The sequence below is a fragment of the Pagrus pagrus genome (genome assembly GCF_965226575.1).
Source record: "Pagrus pagrus genome assembly, chromosome: 10".
Classification (NCBI taxonomy): domain Eukaryota; kingdom Metazoa; phylum Chordata; class Actinopteri; order Spariformes; family Sparidae; genus Pagrus; species Pagrus pagrus.
The window spans coordinates 1,251,888-1,276,795 of NC_140194.1; the positions used below are offsets into that span (position 1 = coordinate 1,251,888).

The 24,908-nt window shown below is 43.1% G+C and overlaps 1 protein-coding gene across 1 annotated transcript; it reads right to left on the reverse strand.

Moving 5' to 3' along the window:
* Positions 1–22,157: 22,157 nt before the first annotated feature.
* LOC311263185 (tumor necrosis factor ligand superfamily member 14-like) lies at positions 22,158–24,451 on the reverse strand (the record flags this gene model as incomplete). The annotated part of the gene is made up of 6 exons (XM_084363108.1): positions 22,158–22,344; positions 22,417–22,654; positions 22,778–22,822; positions 23,038–23,071; positions 23,145–23,213; positions 24,290–24,451. The coding sequence occupies 6 exons, from the start codon at positions 24,449–24,451 to the stop codon at positions 22,158–22,160; spliced, it is 735 nt and encodes a 244-aa protein (XP_084219234.1).
* Positions 24,452–24,908: the final 457 nt, after the last annotated feature.

The following is a 24,908-nucleotide window of genomic DNA, read 5'->3' on the forward strand; positions in this document are numbered from 1 at the left end:
GCTTGTTTGTTTTTTCACTTCTACAGTTGAATCTCTCAGCTCAGGCTGAGACTCTCCACAGCGGCTGGATCACCAGTGTGACCGCGGAGGTCGAAGGTTTCAAAACAAGAGGCGTTCAAGTGAACATTTACAATAGACTTGACCCGGTGGTGTTCCCCTCCTCGTGCCAATGCATGCTGGGATGGATCATCTTGTTCTGGTGAGTGGAGGATATAGTTTACGGGACTTTAGTCGACACCAACAAGCAGCAAAACTCTTTACATAATATCATCATTATATTAAGACACGTAGGTGAAAAGGTACAAAGTGAAATTCTGACCTGTTCTGCTTTAAAACAATTTACATATGTGATTTATTGACTGATGCCATTATTTTAATTTGAAATATCATTTTTATGCCAAAGAACTAATTCCAATCAGAAGCGAGACCTTCATGTTGGGAAATAAAAGCAGGACTCTGCTCTGAGTTTAATCTGCAGCAGTCTGTAATGTGTTCCCTGCAGCGACACAGAGGCCGGTTAAGTTTCTGTTTCATTTGCTTAATTTGTCTCAAACACTGTCGTCTGGCTCCATCTCTGACTTTGAACTCTTCTCTTTAAAAGTTTCTTCTTCTTCTCTTTCTCTTCGTCCGTTGCCGAGCCGTCTCTGTGCTCTGCTGTCTGCACCGAGACCAAGACAGTCGGTGAGCTGGACAAATACTGACTGTATCTAAAACTGGAAATAGACCGGATTTTTGCTTTAATGCATCACTTAAGTAGATGTTGACTGAACAATATAATAGAAGCACAGAACAACAATCTGCTTTAAATTGGCTCCCTGTAAACCTCGCTGGACTGGTGATTGGGTCGGAGTGGCAGTCTGGCACCGTTCCTACATGCTGTCATGTCTCCATTAGAGACAACATGAATGAAAAAACCCTTTTCGTCCTGTTTTGTGAAAAAAGATGTTCAGGATGAACAGAACATGGACGCAGCAGGGGGACGGACAGGCTGAGAGACATGAGCGCTGCGTGAAGTGAAAGAGACGCTGCTGATTAAAAAACAACAATAACTAGTAGTTATGATGTTTGTGTCGCTCAGCTGCAGCAGCAGTGACACAGTGCATGGAGGACATGATGCGTTAACGTGCTATAAAAGTGATATAATGTGTTTCTGGTAGGATTCGCTGTCATACTGTTACAGATACTAAGTCCAGCAGCTCATCACAATATTAATGTTTTAATTTTTGTTAATATAGACACATCAGTTACAATAATTCAGTTAAATTCATTTAATAGAATAATTAATTCAGATCTGCCGCAAAAGACACACAAAAGTCCTCCGACCTGTGAATCGCTCATAAACTTCTAATTTGCATCTGTTCTGTGGTCATTGAGATATTTGGACAGGAGTCATGTCTTCTCTTCTTCCTGCTGTTTGTTTTCTTTTATGTTCTGCCTTCAGCGTGAACATGTCTCCACCTTCTCCGGTGTAGCCTTCACCCCAGGACAGCCCTCGGGGTACAGCCTGTTCAGAAGGCCTGTCGGTTCTGGTCAGACAGTTTTTGCTGTGAGTTTCTTGCTTCAGTTGTCTTAAATGGTTCAGGTGTTTTGATGTGAAGAACTTATCCCCAGTCAGTGTGTACCTGCAGTACATGTCCGTCATCTCGCCGCTGGCGTGGAGCAGCAGTGCCGACAGGCATCAGAGCTTTGTGCTGCTGAAACCAATTTTACCCACCTAAAATACATATATCAGTTTAAGTGTAGGCTATTTTTCAAAACAGTTTTGTGCTTTATGTTGCCATTAAACAGCCTTTTCCTCTGGCACTACATGCTGCCTGTGCATAGCAATACGGACACTGTGCGGTTGAGGGTATGTCGTTCGGTTTCCACTTCCTGCCGGCGCTGCTTCTCCACGCCGGCATCGAGATGACGGTCATCTACTGCAGGTAGAACACTGGCTGGGATAAGTATCTCCTACAACCTCCTACAACCTCACATCAAAAGACCCAAACTATCACTTCAAGAAACTTTACTGTCCATCACATAGTGACAGAAGATTACCTTCAGTCGGGGATCGAACAACATGATCGAACATTCACCGACCGACTGACTCACACAACAGTTAAAGGCAGGTGAGCAAAGCTACATTAAAAGAGTAGCGTCGATTCTGTCTTGTTTAAAGTGCAGCGGGAACATAACCCCCGCTGTCCCCCTGCAGTTATTGATAGATAGTAATATTGTAAAGAAAGTAATAATATGTAATAAATTACATTTAAGCTGTAACTCAGCACCCAGCTACAGTTTGCAGTTTGTTTCATAACGTCGATCTTATTACGAAGTCAAACTCATTAAAGGAGCAGTCTGTAGTTTAGCTGAAGAGCTGTTAATGAGCAGAGATGGACAGCAGCGCATCGTTTATCCATATATTCATCTCCCTCCTTCCTTCTCCTCCAGCTCCTGAAGCGCTCCCAGCACGTCCGGGCTCCGCGCTGTGATCTCCTCCATGTTGGACACATATAATTCAACATATTAAAATATATCAGCTCCACATAGTGTTTTAATAAAGTGAAGACATGGTGTTCAAATATTACTGAACCAGCAACTCTTAAAGAGTCTCAAAGTGTCTGATATTAAATGTAGTTTGGTATCAAAAGTACAAATAAATCATACGTATATTTACATGTATGAACACACTGTATGAGCAGAGAAAGATCTTTATTGGCTGATTTTAAATAGTTAAACTCTCTTTGTTTTCATGACTGAATAAACTGAATAAACAAACACAATTTATACTGTTTTACTTTGTTTATATGTGGCGGACCCTGCCACCTCTCTAGCTTCAAACAGTGTTCTGGGACCTTATTCTCCTCTGAGAACAGCTGGTTTATTCACTTATGGAGAAAGGTGTATTATGACCCCATTAATATTGTAAATATTAAAATTCTGAGTTTGAATTTCTTCTACAAAACTACGTAGTGCCCCTTTTAAAATGTGAGTGTCAGAAGATGGTTGTTGCCCTGACAGATCTTGGTTTGTCCAGGTCAGAGGTTTTTTTGTTAACGATGTGTCTCCGTGCGTCATCACCACCTCACACGATGAACCACCGACGCCGCGGCGGGAGGGAAGCCAGGTCGGAGAATAAGCGCGGCGGTGAGGATAGTAGAGAAACAGATCAAAGCTCCGCAGCAGCTGGAGAAAATCAGACATTTGGGGCGAATTTCTTTACAATGCTGGAGGATCAAAGGCAGCGGCCAGAGTCTGTTCCAGCACATCAGTGTGAGAGGCTTCATCATCCTGTGACTCATCACCACAGAGGTGACTGGAGACTGAAGCTCCGCATTCAACCTGCAAACAAGACGACATCATGCCCGCTTTAAGACATTTTCAGTGCATTCGTCAAGGACTGAAGCTGCAGCATAGTTCAGCAAATACTTCTACAGTCTGACGTGTCTGAGGCTGGACTGTACCCAGACACAACACTGAACTACCGTAGAGCAGACGTGTCCTCCGATCGTTAAAGCTCCTGATCAGAGCGACGATCCAGTCCAAAAATAAAAAAGAGGAGGATATATAAAAATAATTTATGTGAATGACTGTTGATGTTTTCTTCATTCTCTATTCAGTCGTGTTGTCCACAGAGTGCAGCTTTTGTACACCTGAAGATCGACAGGTGTGTAGGAGGAGACCGGAGGCCGACAAAATCAGGAAAAGACTCCCGCACACTGTCCACTTCACTTGCAATGAAGTTTAAATGACAACAATGTTCAGTCTCCGTCAGTCTCCGTCAGTCTCCTTCAGTCTCCGTCAGTCTCCTTCATCGTGCCTTCAGTTGTTCACTGTGTACGCTGGTAAAAATGGACATTAAGGTGAGACATCTTGTGTCTGAGGGCGCAGACACAACGACAAACTAGCGCCAACGAAGGCCGACTGCTGCGTCGCCTCACGTCACCTGTGTCTTGGCCAGAAAAGCTGCACTTGAACGCACCGCAGAGACTCCAGCTGACGACCAACTAGCTCGTACATTCTGCACCTGCGTGAGAAGAAGTGCCTCTCCACACCAGCAGGTGGCGGTAGTTTGTGTTTGTCATTAAAATAAGAGAAACTGAAGACTGCAGATGTACAAACTGCTGTTGATAAAGCAGCGTTCGCCTTTGCTTGCTAGCTTGTTAGCTTCTGGTTGTTGAAATCATGGATAGTACAGCGACAGGCTCCGGGGCTTTCCTTTACTTTTTTCATTTCCCTTCTTGTGCACTGATCACGTAGCAGCCAGCCTCTTTGTCACGACAGCTCCACCGCCGGCTCAACATGCCCAGTTGTCCGACAGGGACAGACTGGTACCAACGGTACTGGACACGACACAGCAACTAACGCCACAAACGCACAACGATGGCCCCGACAGTGCGTGTCAGGGCACCTCAGAGGCCTGGTGGTGCAGCTAAAGGTCCAGGAGTCACCACGATCAGTGAGGTTCATCCTCTGGGTGCAGTGACTGTTCACGCCAAAGTTCATGTTATTTTGATCCAAAGTGTTTGATTGGCTGAGTGACTCACATCATTATGGTGAAAACAGAACCAGCCGTCTGTTCAGCTTTAAATGACACCAGATCTTCAGATCTGAAAATGAAAATGTCTTTCTGCTGTCGCTGGTGTGAAATGTTCTCCAGCAGAGAGTGTCCATCAGAACAGGGTGCTGTTCCTTCAAAAAGCCTCATCTCATCTCTTCCTGTTGAAAACATACAAGACAGTATTTCCGAGTGTGATTTCAGACCAGCAGGGTGTCGGTGCTGTTTCATCACCTCGGCCGGCCGCTGGGCTGTAACACGTCACATCTGTTCTCTGCAGCATCTCCTCTGATCGTCGGCTGCTGTCACGTCTCTCATGGTTAAAGCAGCCCACCAGTTATTCTTCTGACATCTGTAATTTACTTTCTTGTTGAACTAACTTGACCTCCTCCTGACTCATCGCCTTCACCCTCAGTAATCGCTCCTCTGTGTGGTTTAACAGAACGACTTATGAACAAGCCCTCAGGAACAGGACTCTGGAGAGTGATGCGTAGGTGGAGACAGTGAAGTTGTTGTGGGAGTTTTTCGGCCATAAACTCTGATTCATATTGTTCTGAAGCTGCCTCACAGCCTGGTTTATGTCCTGTTGGTGCAGCAGAGGAATCTACGATACCGCTTTTCCACCAATATTAAAGGATCTGCACAGATTTTTAAACGCTGGTATCAGTGTTTTCATACTTCCGTCTTAGCCTCAACGCAGTCTCTGAAGGTCCTGTCTCGCTCTCAGACAAAGAGGACCCTGGATTTTATTTCAAGACCACAGCTGCAGGGTGTATAACTGTTATGAAAGAGTTTGATACCTTCTGCACTTAATGATGAGTCAACCTGATGCTTGCACAACAACTTGTGCTGTGTTTGGTGGATGGTTGAGTTCTTCAGCTCCTCGGGGATAGTTTGTATTTAGTAAGTGAAATTCTCCTCTACAATGATTTCTGATTATTATTTTATCAAGACACACCTGAAGTTCATTCATGTAGACATACGTATATAAAAACACAACCGAGCCACCATGTTTGATATAAAGGCCGATATACACACACATTTTTATGCAACAACGCCTCAAATGTGTTTATGAAACACTCGTGGCAGACATGTGTGTTGGGGAACAAAGGTTAGGCAGGTGTGGTTATTAGTTGTTATTATTTCTTATAGTAATTATTTAAATGAATCATTAAGGACATTAAAAGGTGTTTTCATGGATGCATGCATGTGTTTGTGTGTATAAAATATAAATGTTATAAAATATAAATTTGAGGTTAAAATATTAAATTGAAATGTACTCAATGTATATACAGTATATATTATATACAGTGTTTATTATATGATAAGCTGTGTAGTAGATGTGTGTGCATGTGTGTTCAGCACATGTGTTTATATGCATATATATATTTATATATAATATGTTATATCAACTGTAACTAGTTAAAATAGGAGCTTATGAAGGAACGCAGGTTCAGGAATGGAAATACATTGATTATGATTGCTGAGTTGTGGAGAAGACGCAGGGTTAAATAAGGGACGTCAGCGCTTGTTGATGGAAGATACTTTAACTTTATTGTGCTTATTTGTCGAACTAATTTAACTTTTTGTTTTGTCCGCAACATATTTGCAGTCATTCATGTTTTGGTTTTGGTCGGGATCTAAAAACATCTGCTTCTCCGGGCACATTAAAAGGTTCAGTCACGTCTCGGTGTGAATGTGACGTCTTCATGTCTACATTTGTCCGACTGCATTAACAGAAGTGAGCAGCGGACGTCCTCAGAGGCTGTTGTAGTGTTTCAGTATTTAAGCCTGACATTTAGGATGGATTTAGGGGACTTGGATCAGGAGTCTCAGGGAAAACTGTGCTGACAGCTGTGAGAGTAAATCGCGTTAATGCCGTCTGCTGAACAGGAAGAAGCAGGAGATGAATCCTGAGGATGAACGAGGCGCAGACTGCTTACATGAGCCAGTTTTTCCTTTCCAAATGAAATCAATCCACTGGACAATTCCCATGAAAGTATTTATACGACAGTAAATCAGATGAAGAGATAATGTGTCCTGTTTACATGCTGCACAGTCAGTAATCAGACAGAATCACTGTGACTGAATCCAGCTCTGCAACACGTCAGACCCTGAAAAAGATCGATGAGCTCCTGGCACCGAGACTCGTTCACTGCTCTGCTTCTTACTGAAGAAAGAAGTGTCTAATGACCGAAAAGGATTTAATGAGAATAAATTATTTCTGCAATTCAATACTCTTATTTAGTTGTTTTCTAAGAACACTATTTATGGAGGAGGCACTTTCAATTATTACTTCAGGTACAAAAACATTTATTTCAGAGCTGAAACTGCAGATTAATTTAGTGCAGCATAAAACAAGTTGTCAGGGACTTGAAATAGAAAGTGCCATAAAATAAAGATATATAAAATATATAAATAAACTGGAGCCCAGAAGTGCTGCTAATAACAACAAGGTGACCAGGTTCCTCAGTGACACTTGATTTAATTCACGATCACATTAAATACAGTTAACCGAAGTGATACAGAGTTTTTCTCGGCCTTTCCGCTCTGAAAGTGCCGTTAAAGATACATTAAAATGTTCTCGATCTCCATTTATCTGGCAGCTTCTCAGTCACTAAATAAGATGTGGAGGAGGGCGGAGGAGAAGCGATGCTCATCTGAAGCTGGAAAACGCCAACACGTAGAAATGTAACTGTATTTGTGGTTTGCAGAAGCGTTGCCTGCTCACATTTGACCCCGGAGACTTGAGCCTCCTGCTTGTTTGGTATGAATGTCTCTCTCAGGACTTCATTTTTCATCCTGACATGGTGTTTCTGTTTTCAGTTCACAGGAGGGGGATGTTTACTCAGACACTGGTAGCAGTCACTGAGGGCAGGTATTTGTCAAGCCGCTGAAAAAAATATGTTGAGTGAAGAGCTGCAGCTGCAAACATCTCGTCCACGTGAGTCATCTTTCCTGTGTCCGACTGTCACTGAGCACAACACAACACAACACAACACAACACGTCGGAGTGATTCAGAGATCTGGAAACAGAAAACACGACTGCACCAACGATCCGAGACACATCGGTTTGAAAGCAGTCAGAAGAGAGAGGGGGACGACTGATTTAATCAAGTGGACAATCATGAACTGAAGCATGTGGAGTCATTAATGTTCTCTGACATTTCATTTAAATCAGGAATTCAATTAAACTCTGTTGAAATTAGGAATTTATTATCTGACTGAGTTGTTATTCTAATTATTAGTCCAATAAATGGTTTCGTCATTGAGGAGGAGGCAGGAGGGGAAGTCGATGGAGCTTCTCCTCAGTCGACCGTGAACAGTCGTGCTCCCGTCAACAGTGAAACATTTTGGGGGAAGTGTTTCCATAAAAAGACGCCGTTTGAATCTGTGCCGGGTTAAATTTTAATCAGTGATCAAAAGTTCCTGTGAAGTCACCTCCTGCTCCGTCCTGCTCAGGGTGGAAACCGACAGCAGCTTCGCTCCTCGCTCTGGACCGTTCATTAAAAAGAGCTCCACCTGCAATCTCATTAATATAAAGCAGTTTGTTTTTAAAATATTCATTATTATCGATGCTCGCTGGTTTTCTGTGTGAAGACCTTGATTTGATTCATGAGACATGAGATCAGGTCTCACATTATCATTTTAACATGTTTTTTCTTGACAGGAAGAAATATCTGGGGAATTTCTTTGAGCGTGAAAATCCCGGGTGTGACCGTGGTTCAGTCATTAGAGGGGTCCAACGAGCCCTCAGGCATTTTTCCACAATACTATAATATTCATGTATGTAAATTTGTTATGGGTTGTCAGCGTTTCAGTTTAGATTGGGGTGAGATGCAGGGTATGCTGCTTTTTATGAGATTGCCTTCAGTGGCATTATCCCTCTGCAGAGGTCAGGCGCATCAGGAATTTTGTTTAAAATGTGAACTAAATCTACAAACATTGCATGAATTTTAAATAAAGGAGAAACACTGGGATTATCTGTGTTATCTAACTTAACTATGACAGCTAAGTGTGTTTCTGCAAAACCACAGAGAGGGTTTGGTGCAGGAAAACATCATGCAGTCAAACTTCTCGTAAAAAAAATCAAAAAAACACCAGGAAACGTCCCCAGAGACTCAAAACTGCGGTCGCCTGTAGCAGCCTTGTGGCTTACGACACCACCTTTCCTCCGCCGCCTCATGTGAGAGTCCTTATTATGTCAAAGTTGCTTTCACACATATTTACTGTTAAGACTAAATCAGTAAACTAACCAATGGTGCTGTCTGACACATAAGAGCTAAATACCAATGGATGATCTGCAGTTTATCATTTATAATCATATTTTTTACAAAGGAAAGATGATATTTCCTCTTATTTGCCGTCACATTTGAGCGAGAGAGCTGAGAGCGTGTTGGCTCTGTACAGACCTGAAAAACACAAAAGTTTGAAGGCGACAGAGACACAGCATCCCGTAACCATGGTAACTGATTCACCTGCCTGCATGTACACAATAGGAGAGCGAGAAGAGAGAGGGAGGCTGTCTGAAGAGGCGCTGACTGCAGCATGAATGGGAATAAATTACAGTAAAAAATAAACGATGTGGCTCACGACGACTCTCACTGAGGACCGGAGTGTTGACAGACCTGCAGAAATCCTCCTCGCTCGTTCGTGGGATAAAAATAAACAAATGAGTGAAATCACATCATGCACACACGGCACTGACAGCCAGGTAATGACCGTCGGCCTGCGGAGGAAATGAACACTTCCTGTCCGGAGTGATTGCTTCAGACCGCCGCGAGGAAAAAAAGCTCATTCACACGGGGCTGATATCAGAGCAGAGCCGACACAAACATCATGTTAACCTGCTCCTCCTCAGTAATCACATGCAGATGGGCTGATAAGAGCTGACAGCATCCACCTCTGCCTCCTTCAGCCTCCATCAGCTCGCTCTCCACCTCCTCAGCCTCCTCTGAAGGTACAGACTTTATTTTCCTCCCCACAAACACTCTGCTGCCACGTTATCTGACCCCATTATTACAGGGGCTGTTTGTGTTTGTTGTTCCTCAGCACATCTCCACCCGACACACAAACACAGGAACATGTTGAATAAAAGGAGAATGATGGCTTTTTTCTTTAGTCTATATTCATGGATGTGACATTTTATAATGACTCAGATAGAAACCGTGTTTCAGCTACATCTCACAACTAAACTGTGAGTTCATCGTCAACTGTCGTCAGAGAAAGTATCTCTTCACTTTGCTTCTTTATGTCTAGAATAGACTTTGGCACCGGCAGGAAGTGGGTCACCGTGGGGGAAAAGTCCGATGAGTCCCTGTGAACCTCGAACACTGGTGGTGCTGATGAGGAGGTGGTGCAAAGGAAACTTCTGATTGGAGGGTTGAGGCGGTGAAGGGTCACAAAGTCTTCACGGTGCTGAAATAACAGCAGTGAGAGAGGAACATTTTAAAGTTTGACAGCTAACAAATGATTGGCTGGACGAGAGCGTGACAGGTTGTGATTGGATGAAGAGGAGACGGGAGATTTGGGACAGCGGGAAGCTGCTTGTGACTTCAGTCCACACGTTCACGGCTATTTTTGGAAACAGAAAAGAAAAAAGATCTGATCTCAATAACTTTGTATTTTATATAACTGTCTGCAGAGCGTCCTGCATTCACACAGCTGTGGTTATTAATGAGCACTGAAATGAACCAACACGGTCTGAACCAAACCAGCAAGTCTTCTCAGGTCCCTCCTCTGTTTCAGCCGATGAGATTCTGGGAAACTTTCACCCTGAAACGATTCATGTGGCCTGCCTCTGCAGCTCGACCTCGTTACATCCCAGAATAGTTTCACAGGAAATCATCCCTCCAGCTGAATAACTGACAGGCACAATTACGGCTGGTTCACACACCAGCGCTCGGTGAATCAGCTCCTTAATTGTCAATCATTCTGATTTATTGGTGACTCAACGCTGACGATAACGTCGGAGTGAAAAAAACGTAACCTGTGATTCCAAGAAAAATAACAGTGTTTGATTTGGACGTGTCCTCAGGATGATGTAAGTGAGGGGGTGAATGTGTAATTTAAAGTTAAATCCCCGACTGCTCTCCAGGAGACGTCCTTCACTTTTACATTCAGCCTGTGATTAAAGATGCAGCACGATTGTTTTTTCAGCGTGTTGAGATGTAAAAGTCTGCAGAAACATCTCCGCATCCAACGTGGAACAGAAGCTCAGTGATCAGTGTGAAGTCTTCATGGAGAAGAAAGTCGCTGTGTGTCTGCAGAACAACGTGTTGCACCGACGAGCTCAGCGAAGAAATCTTATTTCCATGAATCTGCTCCTGAGCTCGGCATCGTCTGCTCGCAGCAATCAGTCGCTTCGAGCTGCAGTGAGCGCCCACAGGACTGATTTGACCCGGTTCTGACTCTCAGGCTGCAGCGACCGGTCTTTATTCTGCTCTTCTGTTTTATTCTGTTCAATTCAATCCACCTGCTGCTGTTCACTCACATTCATTAAGAGATCACACGGTGATTTTAACATTTAAAGCACATTTAGTACAGTTTTGAGGTGCTCGTACTTTATACTCTTCTACATGTATTTGTTACTTTTGTTACTAGTTACTTTGCAGACTGCACACTTTTAAATTAAAGGTACACTACGTAGTTTTGTAGAAGAAATTCAAACTCAGTATTTTAATATTTACAATATTAATGAGGTCATAACACAAACTTTTCTCCATCAGTGAATAAACCAGCTGTTCTCAGAGGAAAATCAGGTCCCAGAACACTGCTTGAAGCTAGAAAGGTGGCAGGGTCCGCCACATATAACAAAGTAAAACAGTATTAATTGTGTTTGCTTATTCAGTTTATTCAGTCATGAAAACAGAGTTTGATTATTTAGTCTGTTTAAAATCAGCCAATGAAGATCTTCCTCTGCTCGTTAACATTTCTTCAACAAAACTACAGACTGCTCCTTTAAATCAATATTTTTAGCAATTGATCCTGATGATCAAGAACCCATAATATACAGTGTGTGTACATACGTAAATATATGTATGATTTATTTGTACTTTTGATACCAAACTACATTTAATATCAGACACTTTGAGACTTTAAGAGTTGCTGGTTCAGTAATATTTGAACACCATGTCTTCACTTTATTAAAACACTATGTGGAGCTGATATATTTTAATATGTTGAATTATATCTGTCCAACATGGAGGAGATCACAGCGCGGAGCCCGGACGTGCTGGGAGCGCTTCAGAAGCTGGAGGAGAAGGAAGGAGGGAGATGAATATATGGATAAACGATGCGCTGCTGTCTCCCCCAGGTGACCGTCTCCTCCGCTGGTCCTCGTCCTCCTGATTGTTTTTGGTGCACAGAGAGACTGAGGACTTAAGTCAGTTACTTTGGTTTCAGTTGTGCAATGTAAATATGATTTGCTACATTTTACTGTGTAAATGGAGGAGAAGTTACAGAAACATCTAACAGTGTCTGAGGAGATGCTGCAGGTGCGCAGGTGGTGACGACAGCATGCAGGTGTGTGATGTGAGTCCAGTCGCATTATTGAAACCAAAACTAACTAAATGAATAAGATGTAACAAAAATGTGAATCTTGTTTCATCATCAGGTGTTAAAGCTCCCTAAAATAATCAAATTATTTAAGGGAGGAAGAGAGGAGGAAGGGAGGAGGAAGAGGAAGGGAGGAGGAAGAGGAAGAGAGGAGGAAGAGGAAGGGAGGAGGAAGGGAGGAGGAAGAGGAAGGGAGGAGGAAGCAGCAGGATTTTATTCCAGCCCAACACCAGTCTGGACTGTTTCTCTGATTAATGGGTCGGAGCTGAAAAATGATCATCAGAGAAATCAGCTGCTGTCGTCTTCAGCCAGAATAAAAAAGGCTGAATACAATCAGTCGTCTCCAGCCGAGCAGCGAGGTGATGAACAGTAATGAGCCCACTTCTTCCACTTGCTGCTATTTAGGACACACTTTCTGCTTTCTGCTCCAGCTCGGTCACTTAACGAATGAAAAAGAGTTCAGAAGAGGAACGTGAGGCTGAATCCTGAAGTCCAGCTCCTGGAAGATAAACGTCGAGGGCCTCGTTCACATTATTAAATGTTATTTGGAGCTGCGATGTTTCTGCAGATATTTCTCAGGTTGTCTTGTTTCTCTGTGTTTATATCGCTGAGACCTGATTTAAATTCTCCACCAGCTCTGCAGAAAGGAACTGAAAGTCTCGTCTGTGAAAACATTTATACGTTTATAAAATGAGATTTCACACCAACGAGCTGTTTCAGAACATCGTCGATAGAAACATCGGTCCCGTGTTTGTCGGCAGCTGTTGAGCTCTCTGACCTCACTGTCAATACGTTTGCATCTGTTTCAGTGGATAAGATAAACAGGTTTTTTCAGACTGGCGACGTCACTTGTCCTGAATATTAACACACAACAGTGTCGACACTGAATCTCTGGAGGACATTTAATCTTCATCCGCCTGCTGGTTTCTTCAGATTTGTTCAGACCGGCTGAAAACTTTTCAGTGTTAAAAGCATTTTAGAAACAGTGATTTATTTGTTTATCACTGCATTTTGTTTCATTCCCTGTTAATTTATCATATTATTGAGTTACCATTGTGTTGACTAGTGCACAGGACGGAGATAAACTCTTTTAACCACACTTTTATGTTCACGAAGACGACCAGCTGCAGTGAATGTAGTTGTTCACGTTATATATATGACAGGTGTTAAAGCATGATACCACTAGATAGCATGTTAGCTTGTTGTTAGCCAAAGAAGAAAACAGAAGGTACTTTTACTATACTACTATACTCTTACTCTTTTAAGTTACATTTCCTGATACAAATACACTCCAAAAACAGTCAGAACAGTTCCACTCTACATAACTACACACTTACATCCTCATTCTGTATGAGATCATTAGATTAAAACATGTTTGTCAGGCTGATCGGATCAGAACTGCAGTAACTCACATGACCGTCCACGCAGACTGGAGCTGTGCGGGCCGGCTGCTCTGTGGTCGATCACTCTGTTACAGAAGATACAACACAGAATCCCTCATGACGACGCAGCTTTCATTAACACGCTGTCGATAACACTGTGTTTGTGTTTGTGAGCGTCATTGTTTCCAAAACAAATCTCGGTTTCAGCTCGTCCAGATAAAAACACTGAAAATGAAAAAGATGAAAAAAAAATGATAAGAGTTTTCAAATATCTGAAATGAGTTTTTCCAAAAGGTGTGATGTGTAGAGAGAGCAGAGAAGAGCTGGTGTGTGAGCAGCACGTCAGAGTCCCTCCGGACTGATTGGAGGAGATTCAGATCACCTGTTGTTCAGGTGCAGACCAACTCCCGGTTAATGAGCGAGAGCAGCTCACAGCCAATCAGGGTGTGACGACGCCCTTAAATGAAGACTGAAGAAGCTGGCAGTCACTCTGAATCCTTCGACTCGCTGCAGAGCAACGGCAGGAAGCATGAAATCAAACCGCTGTTGTGAGATCAATGCTCCAGATTTCAGGAGGACAAAAGATCATTGAACAGTAGTGTGAGTTTAGCTTACCTTGGAATAAACACTGCAGCTCAACATGCAGCTGAATGAAGGACAATGTTCACAGAGCTCTGGATGCAATGAAGAGAAAATCTTACAGTCTCTAAAACCTGAGAACATTTCATGCACCACCCTGCACGCTGCACCGTGTGGTAAAGACCGGGTCCACTCGGTCGTCACATCATCCAACACAATCTTTACATTCACGATCCTGCAGATACATTTTACACAAACACGAGACAAAACACCGACAAATGAACGAGGAAGGCAGAATCAGGCCGACACTCGCTGCTGATTATCATTCAGAGGAGCACATTCACATTTACTTAATGGGGACTCGATGTCTCAGCCCCATTTTGGGTTAGTTAATGTTCTTTCAGTCAAACTGGAACAAAGATCGATATTTTTACTCCGTGGAAAGTTTGAGATCCTCAGAGGACGAGCGGCTGTTCACTGTAAATTTATATCAAAATGAAATCCCTCCCCTCGGGGGAAAGATTTAGACTCTGCAGGTTGTGTGTGGACGAGACTGTTTTCTTACCGGCCGTCTCCGTGCTGCTGGAGTATGTTTCCAACCACGGATCAATAAGGACGATCTGACGTTATAAATAGCTGTGTGTGTGATGTGTGTGTGTGTGTGTGTGTGTGTGTGGGAGTTACTTTACTGTACATTGCATTTCCGCTCGTACGTATGGATTATATATGTTTTTGACACAGCGAGGCTGAGTTTGCTTGTGTAAGGCATTAAAATTCAAATGAGCTCATTTTGTGTGTGCGGCCGTGTGATTGGTTGGGAAGCGTTCCTGAAGCCGGCAGCTGCTGCTGCTCCAAATGTTCGCCTGGTAAACGTGACACTGGAGGATTTGTTGAGGAAACGGAGGAATATTAAGATGAAGCAGGTCGAGTCATTATCTGAGATTAGCAGCTGTTTAGAGAGTTGTCGCTTTTCTTCCAGTAAAGGTTTTAAAGGAGGATTTTCCTCCCTGTGCAGATGGTATCATTTACATAACACTCTGAGATGCTTCTGCCTGGCACAGACATAAAGCACTCTGGGCTCCCTGCTGTTGTATCTGCGGGGGAAGCCTCGCAGGACCAGACCCTATGCATCGAGAAGATGCAGGAAACTAGGTTGGCATCTTCGCAGATCGGGAGGAGAGGAAGGCAGGCGGTCCGTGGAGGCTGACCACGCTGAGTCTCATCTCACTCACTGCAGTGAAATGGTTTTGGCTGTCGGCTGCGTCCTGTCAGCAAACCTGATGCAGCCTCACAGGGGAGTGTGGAAACAACCTCAGTCCTCATCAGCAAAGAGATCTGATGTCAGCAGCACCGACAGCGAGTCGTATTGTAGCCACCTAAAAGAGGGCTCACCTACAAAACACATGTATAAGTGAACGCTGTGTTTTATTCACACTAACTTTGTGCACATAAAACAGTCAAACACAAGAGCTGAGGTTCTAGGATCTAGTGCACATTTGGGAATAAGAGAAGACACTCAGACACTCGTAAACGTTGTACACGCTTGTTTCTTTAGCTTGTCTGTTTGTTGGCGGTACCTGGCTGATGTGATCTCATCTTGAAATGCTTCACATAAATAGAATAAAGATGATCTGAGCTTTCTAACGACGTGTGTCATGACTGTACTCACAGTTTAACCACAGCTTGGTTTCTTTCCCAAGGAAGAGATTATCTGCTCGTGTGTTTCCATAAAAACCTCCACGAAAATCCGGTTTTACACAAACAGCCTTTTATAAATGAAACTCCTCCTCCTCCTCCTCCTCCTCAGTACAGACGTAGCCTCAAAGATGCAAAAGTAAACCAGCTTTGACTTTATGCAAATGTCCTCTGAAGTGTGGAGGTAAGCACCTGGTGAGGCGGATTATGTTGCAGCCTGTTGCAGCCCGAGTCTTTCCAACGCTTTTAATTATGATATAATCTAATGAGCTCGCAGGATCTGAGGAACAAAAACTACACGTACGAACAGATGGCTCGACAAACGAACTACATTGTTGTCGGGTGGCCAGATGAGAGCTGACAAACTGCTGCAGGCTGACGAGAAACGCCTCGCCTCATCGTATCCGGGTGAATCCAGTGTTACTCTGTCAACAGCAGAGGAAGGTTAAACAGACGACGCTGCTCTTCAGGTGCTCTGACTCCCCCGAGGTCTCTGCACAGACCAACAGACGCAGCAAACAGCCAAAAATACTGTAGGAGCGCCGAGCTGCTGGGTAAATGTGAGGCGTGCATGTGAAGGATGGGGGCTCTGAAAGTCTGCAGTTTGCTCTTCACAGAAGCCTCCAGCTGAAGTCTGCTCAGATTTACAACTGTGACCTAGTTTTATTCACTCAGCCACAGAGGCTTCTTGAAGCACTTCTGCAGTATAATCCACTTCTCCACCGACCGTGTTCAGGATATTACAACATTTTTCTTCCATTGTTCCCCTCTTACGTTCAGATCTTCTGCTCACTTCATCCTCTTCCCTGCCAGACCTTTTCTTTCCTCTGCAGCGCATCACCGGCTCTTGTTTTTCGTCTTGGGAAGCCTCTCGTCTTTTCTGAAGGTGTTGTAATTTCTCCCCCTCTGTTTCTTTTGGGGCGGCAGATGTTTGACTGTGAAACACTGAGAAAGTCGAAAAGGTTTCCTTCAGATAAAGATCACATTAAAACATCCTGAACATCATTTGAAAAAGTTGCCGGCTGATGTGGAGACGACACATTCCTGCTCACCTCGTCCTCCGCGGGGATGAAACCAGAAGACAGAAGGACTTTCATCACCAGGTCCAACAAAAGCAGTCGTACGCTGCTGCTCGAAAGAGGATTCATCAAAACAAATTCCTCAAGAGTCCAGAAAGAGATGAGTTTAAAGGAGCAGTCTGTAGTTTGGGGGATGAAACGTTAATGAGAAGAGAAAGATCTTCACCGGCTGAATTAATTAAGGACACCACACTGTTTTACTTTGTTTATACGTGGCGGACCCTGCCACCTCTCTAGCTTCAAACAGTGTTCTGGGACCTTATTTTCCTCTGAGAACAGCTGGTTTATTCACTGATGAACAAAAAAGCAGATGTTTGGTGTGTTCAGTGTTATTTTCCAACAAACTGTCTCATTGTTCCTGTTGTCTCTGGACACTCATGCAGTCATTTGGACTTAATCTTTGTCCTCGGAGACATTTGGAGACGTCTGACAGGAGAGCTGTCCGTCCTGCAGCAGGACCCTGATGGAGACGCCTCACTGAGCACGAGCGCTCGGCTTTTGTTTCCTCAATTTCATGAAGTCAGAGTCTGAACAGAAATGAGGCGTCTTGTGATAAAAGCGTATAAAGACAGAATGAGTTGTCAACCTCGGGCCACTGTGTGATGGATTCAACAGACTTGAGCTGAATAATGGGAAAGAAATACTTTCTGGCATGTAACCATGTTTTTTCATGTTCTTAATTTCACGGTGAAATTATTTCTATTTCCAGCCGCTCTGATCAGAAGAAGATGATGAACGAGTCAAATTAGTTACATTTCTAGTATCAACAGTGAAAAACCAGCATGATGTGACTCCATCCACTCCTGCTGTGGATACGAGTTTACTGGGTGATGGAGACAAACAGCAGGTGGAGCTAATCCTCCAGTCAGTACAAGAAGAAAAGGAGATGACACAACAAGATGACACTGGGTGCAGTGAGTCACCTCCGAGTCCTTTCACAACCACGTTTCCTGAGCCCTGACGGACTTCATGAGTCAGGACTGCACTGACACTCGGCTACGTAACGGCGGTGGATGTTGTGGTGACGGTGGGTCTGCCTGAGTGTCCAGCGACCGTCTCTTCATCTTCATCCCGCTGCTTTTCATGCATTAGTTCTGTGTTGTTGACTTGTTGCGGCACGCAGTTTTGCTGTCATATAAAAAGTCCTTGAATTATGATAATTATATGAAAATAGCAAGATAGGCACAACGTGTTCAGAATCTATTACTATATGTTTCCTACGTTCTAGCCATGCTCAGGCAAGTCAAGTACAAATCAGACACCAGGAAACTCAAAGTGCTCTGCAGGGGCAGACACATACATACAAATACACTGAACACAAGCAGGAACACATCAAGACACAAAACATTCAAACAAGTTCAGAAATAAGAAAGTAAGCTGCAGTAGAAAAGGTTTAAAAGAGACAAGACTAGAAAATAAAAGTCAGAGTGCTTCAGTTAAAGGCAGCAGCAAACACAAAGGTCTTGATCTGAAGAGGTGAGTCGGAGCAGACCTGCAGGTTGTTCCAGATGTTTGGTTCATAATAACTGAACGCTGCTTCTCCAGGTTTAGTTTTGACTCTTGGGACTGAAAGCAGACCTGAACCTGCTGACCTCAGAGGTCTGGACGGGTCAGAACGTAGCAGCAGATCAGAAAACATCCAGGTCTTTAATAACCAACAGCAGGATTTTTAGATGACGGACAGGAGGCCCGTGTAAAGATCTGTGGTTTGGACTCGAGCTTAATCAAAAACCCTGGATAAAAACTTCTCGCCTCGCTTTTTCTTTCTGATTACTACCACACAACCAAACACCTCCATGTTGAATCGATTGTGCTTTGAAGCTGTCGGGCCCGGTACCGGCTGGATCCATGATGTGAAACGCTGATCGTTGTTTGGTACATGATGGTCCAGTGTTTCCGACGCTGAAGGAGATACGACAGGAAGCACTGAAGCACCTTTCTGTAGACCTTGGACGGCTCTTTGTGGCTGCCACTTAAATACTTCTGGATCATTTCACTCAGTTCTGAACCTTCCTGAGAAAATCAGACGATTCAGCTGCAATTTAGTGATGAAAGCTGCAGTCAGAGGTGAAAAAGATGAACACATCGACATTCTGCTAGTTTGATGTGTTGATGTGAGGAAGATTAAAGTCTCCTCATCGCTCCACGCTCATCTGATGTTTTCACTCCTCACTGGAGGAGACAGCTAACACATTTTTATTGATGAGCCCACTCGTCCACCCTTTGCAGTCTCAAATAGGCCGATTTGTTGAACAGTCAGACAGCAGTTCATCCGGACTCGACTGGGACCAGATCCAGCTCGGACCTGGTCTTTATCAGCTTAACCTATGAGCCCTGAGTTGTTACACAGAGTTGCGTTCACCAGAATAAAATATTGGAGTTTTTTTTAGTCATCAGAGATAAATCCTGTAGAGACAACACAAATACTCATGTGGAAGCGCAGGCGACATGTCAGACTGGGTCGTGGTTGTGTGATGACATGAGGTTTGTAATTCTCGGTTGATATGAGTGAGTTTCTCCCACAGTCACTGAGTTTGTTCACACTCCTTCAGGTCCTATGAAATATGAAAGTTTGCTCATTATACCCTGAACGATAAATTTCATGTGGAGGTGAAGTCGGCTCCTCTCTCCTGATTCACTTTGTGATGTTTGCCCGGAGATATTAAATCTTTTTACAGTTGTTTTTGTGTTTTGTTTGCTGATTGATGCAGCTGCAGTCTGGACTCAGTGATGGTTTCACAGCTGAGGAAACACCGATTCAGTAGCATTCAAGCACCGTGTCTGTAACTGTTATATGGATCATATCAGCCATTTTGCATGTTCCAGTCCATTTATTACAAATGATAGATTTATTCAATGCTCACAAGACTGAAAGTAATGACTGACTGACACTACTGGCCTCTATAAACTGGCTTAAACCTGTGATAACGAGATCTTTTAGATACATTTCCTGTTAAACACGTCTATATAACTGTTCCTACAACTCTTCACTGCAGCAGTGTAAGATGGTTAAAGGATGAGTCGGGTGATATATTTATTATTTTATAAAAATCCTGAAAAGACTCAAACCAACAGTGAAGTAATGCAGTGACGAGTATCGCAGCCCGCCCTGTATAGTTTTACTGTGAAAGCATCTTACTATGACTCATATGTACGTTTCTTGTCAGGTGGCGACCTCTAGAGGCGGTAGTAATTATTGTGGCAGCAAAGGAGGAAGTCAGGTTGGGGAGGAGGACGGGGACGGATGGTCTGGTCAAACAAACACAGGACTTTCCCCCAGCAGACGGTCGTTCATGACCTCTTGTCCTGTGATCGTGTCTCACTTTAACTACTGGCTTCACTGCCACACTGCCCCTCATGACAACTGGAGGAACTGCGCTGTCGGTCCGTATCCGTAAGCTTTCAGGAAACGTGCAGGAAAATGGACAAAAGGAACAGCGAGCACAGACAGAGGGCTCCGAATGCATCTAATGTTGAGCATGAATGAGTCATAATGCTGCAGCCTGGTCGAGTTGGTTAATTTGAACAAGCTTATACTGTTTGGTAGTTTAATCTAGAATTATGCATCATATTCAATATGACTCAGGCCCGGCTGGTGGTGCCTCCCCTGCTCAGGCCTCCTGGATCCACACTCTTCACATATATTTTATATAATTTCCTTGTATCAGATATTCTGTCAGTGAAATGTGTAAACTGTGATTTTGTTGTTCTGTTGACATCTTCATGTCTGTCCGTCCTGCAGGGATCCTTCCTCTGAGGCTCCTCCTGAGGTTTCGTCCATCTTTTGTTTCTCCTGTTAAAAGGCTGTTCAGATCGAGGATGTCTCTCGCTGTACAGAGTGTAAAGCCCACTGAGGCAATGTGATTATGATTTTGGGCTGTGTGAATAAAACTGATTTGAATTTACAAGCTAAATATAATGTAATGTATGTAAAATCCTAATCTTCAACTAATAACTACAGCTGTGAAATAATGTACAAATGCCGTGTTTGCCTCAGAATCACATGTAACCAACATCAAACACCATGAGGTATTTTTTATTGTGGTAAGTGTTGTTGCTCAAGCCGCCAGTATCTCTCCCACCCAGATGTTGATCCGTCTCTCAGAGCAGGAAACGACCCAAATATCTGAGCTGCGTCTGAGGTCAGTCTTTCCGCTGCTCGCTCTCACAGTTTATGTGGTTACCTGTTCCTTCACACCCTTTAATGTTGTTGTAACACATTTCTTCTTTGGTTGCCAGCTTTCCTTCACTTAACATCTCTGTACTTCTGCTATGCAACGATTGTAAAACTGTCCCGTGCAGACATTTGTGTCTGTTGCAAATGTACATTTGACTTGGTGTGTTTTAAAGTTGCTCTAAAACATCTTCATGCATTTTTTTGTTTGTATGTTTCTTTTGTTAGCAGAAAAGAAATCCATCTAAATTTTCTTTCCTGCTACTGAAACATTTTTTCATTGATCTTGTTTTCTGTCTGAGATATAACCTCATACATTAGGCTGAGAAAGGCACAGATATTCAGCAGTGGCCTCCCCATATAACACAGAGAATAACAAGGAGGTGAAAGTAAAATGTCTTTGCATTGGTCCTGAGCTCATAACTCTTACAAAGCATTCAAAATGTACAAAAGTGACCGAAAGTCATCACAAAAAATAGAGCCAGCGAGGTGTAACAGTGTTGGAAGGTATCGCACTCTGTGGAAGCGTATTTCTTCTTTCTTCTCTTTAGCTAACAACCTGAGTGCAGAGCGAGTGTCATTTATGCACATTCACCTGTATGTTCTGGTTGGGTTGCCAGGTAGGAGGACACATATCCCACACAGGTACTGAGAAACACCAACACTATGAAATCAGGTAATACACAGGAGTGTGTTGTATGTAACTGTATCAGAAACTGACACCACCTCACTTTGTTTTATAAGAGAGAGCATTTTATTCACACAGGCACAGAGGCAACACTTTATCTGCAGGATTTCAGCTTATAACCTGAATATCAGAATTTTTTTTTATGATATCCCAACAATTTCATCCTTTTACATAAGTGATTCAAATGCATCATCAAGTGCAGTGTGATTAGATTCATTTATAGATAATGTATATCAGAATCTTATTGGCCAAGTGTGTGTGTGTGTGTGTGTGTACACAAACAAGAAATATGAATTTAACATTGCTTTTAAGCTTATTTACACTGAACCAGAACATATAGATAGAAACAATGACAACAAAAGCAAAACAAATAATCCACATGTATATTAGATGTGTAAAATCCAGCGTATGATGCAGCTGAACACACCGACAGGAATCTGATCACAGGTATTTCTACATGCCTCTAAGGAGAAATCATAAAGGCCCCCATTATGTTTTCAGTTGTTCCAGGACGGATCTTCTGTACATCATCCAGTGTGACAAAAATTTGATCTCCGCTCTGCAGTTGGAAGATTCCTGCCAGGAAACTGTTCCACAGATCCTCCCCGACTTCAGATCGCATTTCACTTGAATTGCTCGGGCAGTGGAAGCTAGATGGAAAACGCCAAAGATGTCACACAGCAAAAGTTACCACAACATGATGAAGACGGCGGCTGACTTACCTTTTTGACTTCATAAGTTCTATAGGGCGACCATATGATTGCGCATTTTTCAAGACCTTGTGCTGGATAAGCAAACAGTCCTGTGCAGCGTTCACTGTCACTTTGCTGTAGACGTAGTAGAAACCGTCCTTGTTGACCAACAGCCGGCCGTTATTGTAGCCCATGTTGTAGGTGACGGCTTCTCCACCTCGATGTATCCACTGCACCACATTGTTCTCCCCCACAGGGTTCTTGGAGCCTGAGATTAAGAAGAGGGAGAAGAGTGGAAAAGTTGTTGTGAACAAAGACAATAAAGATCAGTTCAAATTTAGCATGAGGGTGTTTTACATTATTTAGGTTATTGTACTGAGAGGAATCTAACCGATGAGTTGAGCAAACGGCCTCTGTTGGACCTGTTCTGGCTGCGCTGTGTGGAACAAAAAAAGAGAAAGCTTCATCAGATCAGTCGGTGAAGCAATCAATCAATGTAAAAACCTCAAATTCACATTTGAGATTTTACATGAGTTTTGTGCTCTTAAGTTCTTTAAAAACACGTTTTGGTGCTTTAACTTTAGTTATAACTTTGGGTCTTGAACAGTTGCTAAAACTGCAGGATCGGCTCATAAATCATGACGACATTACCTTCAGGTCCCGCTGGACTTATTGCAGTGACACCCTGAAACAGAAAAGAAGAGTTAAAGCTCAGAACTCCAACGAACATCCAGCGTAACACGTGACCCAACGTTTACCTGCTGGCCAGACTCTTGGGGATTGGACAGGTTCTGGCAGACGCAATGAGACATGCAGAGGGAAAACACCTGCAGGCAGAGGGAGGAAAAAAAGCAAGTGAGAAATAAAGACTGAACACACAAACACACGGGCGAGGTGTTGTTTGTGAGCAAGGTGTCAAAAAAGTCAGAGTGGGTGTAGGAACAGGAAGTGATCGTAGGGACAGGAAGTGTCCTGGCTTGTGAAAACCACTCTGAAGTCTAGAAGAAGTGGAAATGTGAAAATATCCACACATCCAGCACAGATAAAAGCACATTTTAATTTTTATGCAGCAAGTGAAGAAAGGCACACTGTGATCTGACCAGGATCTGAACTGTGAGTTTACCAGAAAATACATTTTAAATGAGCTTTTCAATCAAAATGATTTATTGATTTCACCCAATCACTGTTTTTTGTTTTCAATGTGGTGTTTGATTTGCTGTAATAAAGGTATTTTATCGCCTCAGTGTTCATTGATAAATGCTGGTTTTAAACAGGCTAAATGATTAAATATAGTATTGATGAGCTCTGATGTTAATGGTTTCTTTATCAGTACTATTTAATATGTTGGTGTAATTCATCATCATGTTGTTGCAGCCTCTCCTCTGCTGAGCTCCTCCTCATACACACATCAGCCGAGCAGAGAAGTTTTTTATTATTTAAACTGGTTTTCTCATTGAGATCAGCATCTCTTTTTCAAGAGACGTGTGTTAATATAGACAGCAAAGACGGACAGAAATGAATTCACAGGCACATTAACATTTTCAAAATTAAGAAAATCATGACAATGAAGTGTGGTCAGTAAACTTTCTGGTAAACTACAAAGTATTTATACCATTTAGCGATCCAAACCTCTCAGAACCCTGAGAGGTCTGGATCGTGGTTATAGGCTGGAAACTTCTGGTGATCTAGAGAACAGCCAACATTTAGTTTTTCCAGAATTTAAAACAAGCTTATGTTGGACAAGATAAGTGAAATGCATTAAAAGCAGACTGTAGATTAGCGATAGCCGGATTAGAAGAGGAGCTGGTAGCGTATAAAATGGTGTCATCTGCATAAAAATGTACATTACCAGTTTGGGGTGGCAGAGGTGATGTTGTTAATGTGAATAAAAAATGAGCCTTACCTCCATTTTCTCATGCAGGTTGTAGATTAACCATCTCTCGACAACAAGTCCTAACATGTTGAGTCCCACCAGCAGGAAAAGTACTTTTTGGGCCGGTGTTGCCCAACTCCGTTTCTTCCCGCTGGCCACGTTGACATAGTCGGCCTGGCTGTCCTCTGCCATTCTACCGGATCACGCTCCACCTGGACGTTAGGGCTACAGGTGGCGAGGAAGGGATCCTGACAGAGACGAGGTCAGGGTTCGGTAAAGCAAAAAGACAGGCAGGTAGTGGAGAGACGAGAGAAAAAGAAGATGGCAGAAACAGAAGTGAGACAGGATGTAGAGGCCGGTGAGCAGAGCCACACAGCGCAGACTAGAGAGCCAAACTTGTCGTCTCTGGCGTCTTTGACCTTTTCAGAGGACGACAACACGATTATCATTTCTCCCACAAAGGTTCAGAGAGGAAGTAAAAGTCTATGGGTTTTAACAACAAGTCTTGTTACAGCTGTGAGATATTAAATCATCTTTGCTCACTATATGATCAGATGTGCATAACTACAGGATAGGAACTCGTTTTTAATGTATAAAAATGTCAAATTATCTGTTATCTAATCGGTTATGACAATGAGAAGCAGGTAAT